Source organism: Rutidosis leptorrhynchoides, chromosome 1 (genome assembly GCF_046630445.1).
Source record: "Rutidosis leptorrhynchoides isolate AG116_Rl617_1_P2 chromosome 1, CSIRO_AGI_Rlap_v1, whole genome shotgun sequence".
Lineage (NCBI taxonomy): Eukaryota > Viridiplantae > Streptophyta > Magnoliopsida > Asterales > Asteraceae > Rutidosis > Rutidosis leptorrhynchoides.
Genome location: NC_092333.1, coordinates 331,954,205 through 331,964,871, shown reverse-complemented (window position 1 = coordinate 331,964,871; position 10,667 = coordinate 331,954,205). Strand labels below are relative to the sequence as shown.

The following is a 10,667-nucleotide window of genomic DNA, read 5'->3' as shown; positions in this document are numbered from 1 at the left end:
GACCTTACCGATAGGAGCTTTCTAATATATAATTCATATTTTTTTTATCACATATGAATGTTTAGTAACACCAAGCAAATTACAAAATGTACACATGAAATGCAACTATGAACTATTAATTAAACTTAATTTTTATTAAGGTCAAACACATCATTTTCTCAAAACACGTAGTAATAGACGGGTCCTGACCTGGTTCAACTATTTAAGCAATTGTAAAAGAGGACCTCCTACCACGGCCCACATTGGTCCAACCAACCCCTTACCATTTTTTTTTTTTTTTTTTTTCTCTTATATAACTAATCGAATCTATTTGTTAACTCAGCGTTTGCTCACAGCAATGACCACCACGCACTACACGCCGGACCAAGTTTCCACCACAATCGACTCGGTGGTTTCTTCGCCACGCTCCGATCGAGGGAACACATCTATAGATGGTAGCCGTGTTTATGATGACACAACCACACAAGCTCGGGTCCGGTTTATGTGTAGTTTTGGAGGAAAAATATTACCACGTCCACATGATAACCAACTCCGTTATGTTGGTGGTGATACCAGAATTGTCACCGTTCTCCGCCACAACACCACTTTTGCTTCATTAAGCAACAAACTATCCAAGCTTTCTGGTAACTAAACCATATATATTGTTTTTCTATATTGCACTGCTTTTAATTGAAGTGCTTTATTTGTGTAGCTTTTGTTGATTCAATAGTTAATCGTTAATATCTAAGAGAGTAAAGTCAAAAGAATATATATAAGATAAAGTATTATTATGAAAAGTAACTTAAGTAGGTATGTCTAGCTTTCATTAATTCAATCATTCTGTTTTCTGACTTTATACTAACCGATTTAAACACCTAATAATAATACGGTGGAATATAATAATTAAGGAGTAGTTAATTTTTTATAAAGAAAAATGATTGATATATTAAACGTGACAAACTATATAATCTTTATGCACTTTCTAAAATACTTGGTACAATAATTAGCTATGAATAATTAGAAAAGACCTATATTTTGAGTCAAGAATTACCACATGTTTGCAAATCGATAACCGTTCTGGGAAACAGATTTGTCGGGAGATTGTTGATGGTAAGTTGAAAAAAGGGGACTCAAAGATTGTTAGGTATTTTGGCATGTTTGCGGATTATAGGCCTTTGTTCGTAGGTTTTCTTTTATATTGTTGTATTTGATTCGGTTTCGTTTGGTTTTCGGTAGGTGGGGCTCAGTTTTAGATAGTTTGTTATGTCGTTTTCTAGATGTGAGTTTCATCTGGTTTCATTTTGTATCTTTTGTTGAAGACGTTTTTTTTTTTAAAAACGTTTTCGTTTCTATATGAGTTCTTGTTTTTTAGCCAAAAAAAGAAAAAGAAAAAAAGAATTACCACATGTGATATGCTGTTTTTATAGGTGTTTTCATGGTTGTAGGTTTGGTATTTTTGGTCAATTATTTTTAGGTTTGGTATTTCTACTGCTACTTTAACTCTTAGAAAAGAAAGATGATTTGAAGATGATTTTCTAATACATTTAATGGCGGTAATAATTATAAAAAAGAAAAGATATTTAATAATAATACATAAATAGTTAGGTTTTGTTATAGTAAACTACAAAAATACCGGCCCGCGAGATGCTTCGGGGCTTTTTGGATTGCGTATTTATATTTAACGTAGCGTTATGTATTTACAGATTTAAAAACGCGTTTCTACAGGTATGTTTGGAAACACCTGGTTAGTACATAGTATACGTAATGGACTCCGCGTTTTAACGCCAGAAAAATCACATAAATAAGGGAACAGAACCATCGATATGATGTGGTTAGTTTAGGTTGTTTATTATACGTGTACCAAGGTTGCAAAATTCGCTATTCGGAGATTAATCGGTCGGGACTTTGAAATGATTAATCGGAAATTCGGAGATTAATCGGGGATTAATCCGATTGTACTTTATACAATTAAATAATAAAGTTTAAAAATTTATGTGTAAATATAAAAGAAAACCATAAACATAAGCATAAACTTTAACATAATTGTTTAAAATTGTTCATTTTATTCAATAACTCTAAAGTATTAGTTTATATTCATGTTAAAATGTTGGCATATTTTGACTTTGACCGACTTTTATTACCAAATTCGATTTTGAATCATCAATCTACGTTGACTGACTAATTAAACGGATTTTGGAAAAACAGAACGGACTGCTCTTAAAAATGAGTAATCGAGGATTAATCAGGGATTAAACGTGTTTTTTACAACAGTGCGTGTATGTATATGTGAAAAATATCTCAAAATATTTAGCGTATTATAAAAACAGTCCGTTTCGCGCATTGCTAGTTGCGTTGTGTTCGTAACATTATTTCGAGTTGAACGGTGAACTCGGTAAAATTTAACTCGCGGCGAGCGGGAAGATATGGACCGTTGAAAATTCGGGTGGATTTTGTTTAAATTAATTTAATAAAATAAATAATTTACGATTTTTACCCTGAAAGATTTGAGAAGTGAACAAAGTTGGAGGGTTTTTCGAAAATTAGTGATCGTGTTATGGTGATGAAACGATCAAAATTTGGTTTTATGGTGTGATGAAACGATCAAAATTTGGATGTGGTTTAGTATGTAGGATAAAAATAAATAAATATTGTGGTTTTAGGAAAACTAAGATGATATGGAGTGTATACCTTTTGACGTTTAGAGTTTATCAAAAATTGCACAAAGGATAACTTTTTTAATCAATTTTGATTTATGACGTCGTTATTGCAATTGTTTCAATTGATGACCTGACGCTAACGATTAAAAACATCATTTAGATAAAAATTTCAAAGTATTGGAGATCAGAAAATAAAAGATAACCCGTATAATTTTTGACAAACCTTAAAGTTCCAACCGCGTGATTTTGTCCTAATTAAATTGTAAAAGTATAACAGAAAGATTATCTTATATAAATATAAATACGATAATTATATATTCGGCTACTAATTTAGTATTCGGCTATTCCCAATTTCCCATATTATATTATCTTATATAAATATAAATACGATAATTATATATAATTTGTACTTTTAAAACCAAATCACCCTCTCTCTACGATCAAGTGGTTATGTCACACGAGTTCACGAATTTAAGAGTTTAAAAATTCTCTAAAACTGGTTGTCAAATTTAAAGCCAGAACAGAAGAGTCTGTTAAACATAAAACAAAGTTATATTATAATTATATAATTATATAATATTGGACAGGTACAACTGATATATGTGTGAAGTACCAACTACCAAACGAAGACTTAGATGCGTTAATCACAGTCACAGGTGATGAAGACGTGGAAAACATGATGGATGAATATGACCGTTTGGCTCATAATCACAAAACGGCTCGGCTCCGTATTTTTCTCTTTCCAACTGACGCGTCACTCTCACGAGCCAGTAGTATTAGCTCCTTGCTCGACGGCTCAGTTAAGCGCGAACACTGGTTCCTTGACGCGCTTAACGGTGGTGCTAGTTTAGAGCGTGGTCGCTCTGAAGTTTCGTCAATTGTTTCTGAAGTACCTGATTATTTATTCGGGTTGGACCATCAAGATGAGCCCAAGCCCAAAACCCGACTTAATGATAATGTCTCGGTTTCGGATCCTGGATCACCAGCTCCAAGGATATCTTCTCCTTATTGCTCAACTTCATCGTCGCTGGGGCCTGCAATGGCTCCCGCGGTTCCAAACCTTCGGCCCGTTAGAACTAAAATTGAAAACCCCGTTCCGGTTGTAAGTTCGCCGAAAGAAACGGTTACTGAGCATTTTGGTGAGCCTATTGATCCGACAATTATCAAGCAAACAGACTATCCGGGTCAACCCATTTACTATGTACGCCGGACATCCTCGCCAGTACCAATGCAGGAAATGCCAGTTTATTATATGCAGCCTGGCCCCCCGGGTTCAATGCCCCAAGAAAATATTCCAGTTCAAAATGTGCATATTCGGGGTCAATATGGTCAACAGTTTATGGCACCTCCGAGTCAAATGATTCACACTCAAATGCAGAATATGGGTCAAGTGTACTCGGGTATGAGGCCCGTTTCAGGTGGGGAGTCATATGATATGTCAGGTAGAATCCTTGCTGGCCAAGGTCAGCCCGTTCATTATGGACCCCGATATGTTGGAGTTCAAGGATATCCAGGTATGGTTTTATCGGGTACCGAAGAAATAAAGCAACCCGGACCTGAAATCAAGATGGGCAGGCCTCCTCAATGATATTGAATAAAGTGAATAAATGGGCTGGGTATTCCTAAATGGGCTTATAAGACAAACGTCTGGTATATTTCTGCATTATTTTGTGTGTTTCAATTATTATTTTTCTTTTGTATACGTTAACTATGTCAGTATTTACGGGCTTCTTTGTTTAAAGAACTGATATATATTTGGGTGTAAATTGTAAAATAGTAGTTTAAGTTTTATGAGGCCGGTATCGAAGATGTTTACAAAGCCCACATTACAGAAATGACTAATTTATCAATGAAACATGGGAAATCGGTCAAAATGTCCCCATTTCTAAAAATATTTGACAAAATGCCCTTAAAAAATTGTAATCGCAAAAATGCCACCTGACCGCGTATCACACACCACGCTTGATGCGTGTAACTTGGTATAGAACATTTTAGCATACTTTGACCGCTCATAACTTTCTATAGAACATTCTAATTTGTGGTTCGTTAATTTATCACCAATATTGACAAAAAGTACACGATACCCCTCAGTAAATTTCACATTTCGCAAATCTGGTCTAATTTCAATATTTTTTGTCACATTAGAAGCGCTCAAACGGATAGTTTTATAAAAATACACACTTTAAAAAAAACGATGACTAAATCAGAGATACGAGTTAAAAGATATGCTCATTCAAGGTTTTTCCCAAACAGGCACCAAGCAACACGCAATGTACATGGTGCATGGTGTGTGGTGCGTGGAGCGTGTTCGCGAGGAAAAATCTCTGTTTCGATCATTATCTCGTAAACATGTATCACATACCAAGTTACACTCATCATGAGTGGTTAAAATGCATTTTTGCAATTACAAATTTTTAAGGGCATTTTATTAAACACTTTTTTCAAATTGAGGATTTTGACCAATTTCCCACTAAATATTATACTCCGAAATAGAATCCGTATTCAGTTCACACCTTTGGGTGCTCATTATATATGAAGTGCCCATGTTTTTAAAAGCACGAGGTGTCCGTGTCCATTTTTCGATATCCATTTCAAGGTTGAAATTGGATAAAGTGGAGTGTCGTTCGATGTCCATTTCTAAGTCGAATATGACGTGGACAAATAAAAATAAGAAAATAGAATAATTTACTAACAAAAAAATATATATATATTATTAAACCCGCCCACTCTTAAACGACTTCGGCAATCGACGACGAGATCAACGCCTGACCAGTGCCGACCAACGGTCGATCCCGATGTTGGTGGGTGGCGATGGCGAAAAGAACGACAAACACCGAGTTCTCTAACTTAGATATCGAGCTAATTATTGAAAGAACATTTGGGCTATACATATAAGATGACCAACAATATTCATTGACTAGTCAACCAAACACCATGATTAAAGTGCACCCGGGATGATTATATAATATATGATACTATGTACAACAGTAACTTTGTAACAAAGTACACAAATGAGTAATTAAAAAGGGTTTTCAAACTATGTAACAAAGTACACAAATGAGTAATTAAAAAGGGTTTTCAAACTAGTAGTATTAAGGGAATTTATATACTTTGAAATTGTGAATTTAAATCTCTTCGTAAACAAGAAAAGGTGAATGTGTTTGATAAAAATAAAAAATGAAATAAAATAAGCCCCAATTAATGAAACTTGATTTTATTCAAAATTTGGCACTTTCATTTAATTAATGTATTAGAACAGTCATGTGGTTTGTACATTCTCCACTTGGTATAAGCTTCCAATTAAAATAGTCATGTTTTCACTTGATAATGATCAAGTGGTTGAAATTGTTATAATTCAATAGGCTTATAACTACCTTTAGTGGTTTGATTCTTGATGTTATAATTCAGTAGGCTTATAACTACCTTTAGTGGTTTGATTCTTGATGTTATAATTCAGTAGGCTTATAACTACCTTTAGTGATTTGATTCTTGATTTAGAATACTAATAATGAAGTGTAAGAACAAAGATGATAATGGAGAGAAAGAAAGAAACACTTTGTAAGTGTGAGAAATGGTGCAAGTTTAATGCTTGCATTCATGAGTATTTATAGCCTAAAATCTCAATAAAAATACATACTTTGTGTACCAAAATTGACTATATGTATACACCAAAATTGACTATCCATATCTATATTATTATTATTATAACACTCCCCCTTGGATAGCAATTTTATTTTGTTGAAGATCAACTATAAATTACTGCCTCGTTAAAAACCTTGCTAAAGAAAACCCAGTGGGAAAAAAACTTTAGCTAAGGGAAAAAGAGTGCAGCATGGAGTTGACTCCCCCTCAAGTAGACATCGCTTCAGCTGTTACATCTTTTGAACATGTCTCATGCCAATGTTATGAACGTGTGTTCTGAAAATAGCAGTTGGAAGTGCTTTCGTGAAAAGATCAGCAGAGTTTTTGCTAGATTGCACATATCTCATTTCAATCTGGTTGTCCTTAATGAGATTTTGAGTGTATGAGAAGAATCTAGGTGGTATGTGTTTTGTTCGGTCACTTTTGATATACCCTTCTTTCATCTGTGCTATGCAAGCTGCATTATCTTCATAGATAGTTGTTGGACTTTTATCGCGTTCTAGTCCACAAGAATCAGTAATGAGTTGTGTCATTGATCTCAACCAAAAACATTCTCGAGTAGCTTCATGTAATGCAATCACTTCGGCATGATTTGACGATGTAGCAACAAGTGTTTGTTTTTGAGAACGCCATGATATTGCAGTACCTCCATTTAGGAATACATATCCAGTTTGAGATTTAGCTTTATGTGGATCAGATAAATAACCTGCATCTGCATAACCAACCAAATCTTGTTTTGATTCGTTAGAATAAAATAATCCTAAATCAGTAGTTCCTCGAAGGTATCGAAATATGTGTTTGATCCCATTCCAGTGTCTTTTGGTAGGAGCAGAGCTGAACCTTGCCAACAAATTAACTGCAAAAGAAATGTCAGGTCTTGTACAATTTGTAAGATACATAAGAGCTCCAATTGCACTAAGATATGGTACTTCTGGTCCAAGAATGTCTTCTTGATCTTCACATGGACGAAATGGATCAGCTTCAACATTGAGTGATCTAACAACCATAGGAGTACTTAATGGTTTTGCCTTGTCCATATTGAAACGTTTCAAAATCTTTTCAGTATATGTTGTTTGATGTACAAGTAAACCATTAGGCATATGCTCAATTTGTAAACCAAGGCAATACTTGGTTTTTCCGAGATCTTTCATTTCAAATTCTTTCTTTAGAAGTTGAATGGCTTCATGGATCTCTTTATTTGTACCTATGATGTTAAGATCATCAACATAAACAGCTATGATCACATATCCGGATGTTGTTTTCTTAATGAAAACACAAGGGCAAGTAAGATTATTTGTATACCCTTTGCTTATCAAGTAATCACTTAATCGGTTATACCACATACGTCCCGATTGTTTTAACCCATATAAAGATCTTTGTAATTTAATCGAATACATTTCTTTGGGTTTTGCATTTGATGCTTCTGGTACCTTAAATCCTTCAGGTATCTTCATATATATATCACTATCAAGTGATCCATATAGATAAGCAGTCACAACATCCATGAGATGCATTTCTAAATTTTTAGAAACTGCCAGACTGATTAAGTACCTAAAAGTAATTGCATCCATAACAGGAGAATAAGTTTCTTCATAATCAATTCCCGGTCTTTGAGAAAAACCTTGAGCTACAAGTCTAGCTTTATACCTTGTAACTTCATTTTTCTCATTTCTTTTTCGGACAAAAATCCATCTGTATCCTACAGGTTTCACATCTTTAGGAGTGAGAATGATGGATCCGAAAACTTTTCTTTTATTGAGTGATTCTAATTCAGCTCGTATTGCTTCTTTCCATTGAGCCCAATCATGTCTATTTTGACATTCAACCATAGATGTTGGTTCTGGATCATCATCATTATTCATGATGTCATATGCAACATTAAATGAAAATTTCTCATCAAGATTTTTCATTTCATTTCGGTTCCATAATATTTTTGAATATGCATAATTGATTGCAATTTCTGTATTGACATCATCAATCTCCTCTGCAGTAGGAGTACTGATTTGTGGTTCTTCTTGAACACTTTCTTTTACTTCATTATCAGCTGATTTTCTTTTTCGAGGATTTTTATCCTTTGAACCGATTGGTCTTCCACGTTTCTGACGTGGCAAAGATTCATGAGTGACGTTATTGCCAGCTTTTGGAATTTCAATTCGAGCTGGAGTATTTACTGCTGGTATATATGATTTTGTCACCGTTTTTGTATCTGTAAATGCATCAGGCAATTGATTTGCAAGTTCTTGTATATGCATTATCTTTTGAACTTCTGTCTCGCATTCTTTTGTGCGAGGATCAAGATACTTTAATTGAGGTTCACACCATGAAACATCATTTTCTTTATTTTTCATTTCTCCCCCTAATCTAGGGAACAATGTTTCATTAAAATGACAATCAGCAAAACGTGCTGTAAAAACGTCACCTGTCATAGGTTCAATATACCTTAATATTGAAGATGTTTCATATCCAACATATATTCCCAACCTCCTTTGAGGACCCATTTTTGTACGTTGTGGTGTCGCAATTGGAACATACACTGCACAACCAAATGTTCTAAGATGGGAAATATTTGGCTCTTGACCAAAAGCAAGTTGTAGGGGGGAATATTTATGACTTGCACTTGGTCTGATGCGAATCAATGCAGCAGCATGTAAAATTGCATGACCCCATATAGATACAGGGAGTTTTGTTCTCATTATCAATGGTCTAGCGATTAACTGTAAACGTTTAATCAATGACTCGGCTAAACCATTTTGTGTATGCACATGAGCAACAGAATGTTCAGCAACAATTCCTATAGACATGCAATAGTCATTAAATGCTTGAGATGTAAATTCACCAGCATTATCAAGTCTCACCCTTTTAATGGTGTAATCAGGAAAATGAGCTCTCAATTTAATAATTTGGGCAAGAAATTTTGCAAATGCCACATTACGGCTTGATAACAGACAAACATGAGACCATCTGCTAGATGCGTCTATTAGAACCATGAAATATCTAAATGGTCCACATGGTGGATGAATTGGTCCACATATATCACCTTGAATTCTTTCAAGAAACATTGGTGATTCTTTCTCAACCTTAAGTGGTGAGGGTCTAGTTATCAATTTTCCAAGAGAGCAAGATGTACATGGAACCATTGTATCATGATGGATTTTTCTATCCTTTAGTGGATGTCCATGAGTACATTCAATAATCCTTTTCATCATTGTTGATCCTGGATGGCCTAATCTGTTATGCCATAAACTGAATACACCAGGATCAATATATTTTTCGTTAACTACCATATGTATTTCTGGTACATTTATATGTGTATAATGTAATCCAGAACTAAGTCTTGGCAGTTTTTCAACCACATGACTCTTGTCAGTGATACTTAAATATTTCTCATTTTCTGTTGTCACTGACTGATAATCATACCCGTTAAGGTATATGTCGGAGAAACTCAATAAATTTCTGCTTGACTTGGGAGAAAATAAGGCATCATTTATTAAAAATTTTGTACCATTTGGTAGTATGAAATTTGCCTTTCCTATCCCTTTTATCAAGTTAGCAGGTCCTGATATTGTATGTATAGTTCCTTCCGTTGGTTTTAGATCAATAAAATATTTCTCGGATTTAAGTATAGTGTGTGTAGTTCCACTGTCTGCTATACAGAGATCTCCACCACTTGATTGATGTTGTATTCCAGCAAAATTCATATTGAACTTCATATATAAGAAATAAATAGTGAGTACATTAATATTACACAATATTTTAAACGCAAATAGATAGTACTGAAACATTTAGCAAACATAATGACAAAGACAGACGATATTAAATCGTTTATTTTTCAAAAGACACACAACTTAAACATTCAAGAAATCTTCATATAAATCAGATGGTTTCTCAGTGACTGTTGGATCAATATTATCCACAAAATTTACTTCCTTTTCTTTACCTTTCAGCGAATCCTGATACATCTTAACAAGATGTTTAGATGTTCGGCAAGTATTAGCCCAGTGGCCCATTCTACCACATCTGTAGCAAGATTCTTCAGAATTTTTAGAAGAATTTTCTTCAACATCTTGTTTAATGGGCTTGTTTTGTGGTTGATATTTATATTTTCGTGGATTACTATTTCTTTGACCACCACGGCCACGACCACGACCACGTCCACGCCCATTACCATTACCATAAGGATGGTTTCTACCATAGTTATGGCTTTTGGCATGATGATGGTGATGGTTATTATAACCACGACCTTGCCCGCGTCCTTGTCCCTGTTTATAATTATTTGCAGTATTTGCTTCAGGGATTGCAAGTGTACCAGTAGGACGGGATTGCTGATTTTTCATTAATAGCTCATCATTTTGCTCTGCAACTAAGAGATATGAATTAAGTTCAGGATAT

At 34.5% G+C, this 10,667-nt stretch overlaps 1 protein-coding gene across 2 annotated transcripts; it reads left to right on the top strand.

Annotated features, from left to right (window-relative positions):
- Positions 1-277: 277 nt before the first annotated feature.
- On the top strand, positions 278-4,427 carry LOC139886558 (uncharacterized). 2 transcript variants are annotated; one of them, XM_071870401.1, is made up of 2 exons: positions 278-623; positions 3,287-4,427. In XM_071870401.1, the coding sequence occupies exons 1-2, from the start codon at positions 338-340 to the stop codon at positions 4,222-4,224; spliced, it is 1,224 nt and encodes a 407-aa protein (XP_071726502.1). In that variant the 5' UTR covers positions 278-337; the 3' UTR covers positions 4,225-4,427. The 2 variants fall into 2 exon arrangements, with proteins under 2 accessions (XP_071726502.1, XP_071726501.1); XM_071870400.1 differs by having other exon boundaries at positions 283-623; positions 3,224-4,427.
- The last annotated feature ends 6,240 nt before the right edge of the window (positions 4,428-10,667 follow it).

Bases quoted from the DNA above. Each gene is read 5' to 3' on its own strand.
- LOC139886558 (XM_071870400.1), top strand. From the start codon at position 338: ATGACCACCACGCACTACACGCCGGACCAAGTTTCCACCACAATCGAC. The intron at 624-3,223 runs GTAACTAAACCA...AATATTGGACAG, and splicing joins CAAACTATCCAAGCTTTCTG to GTACAACTGATATATGTGTG.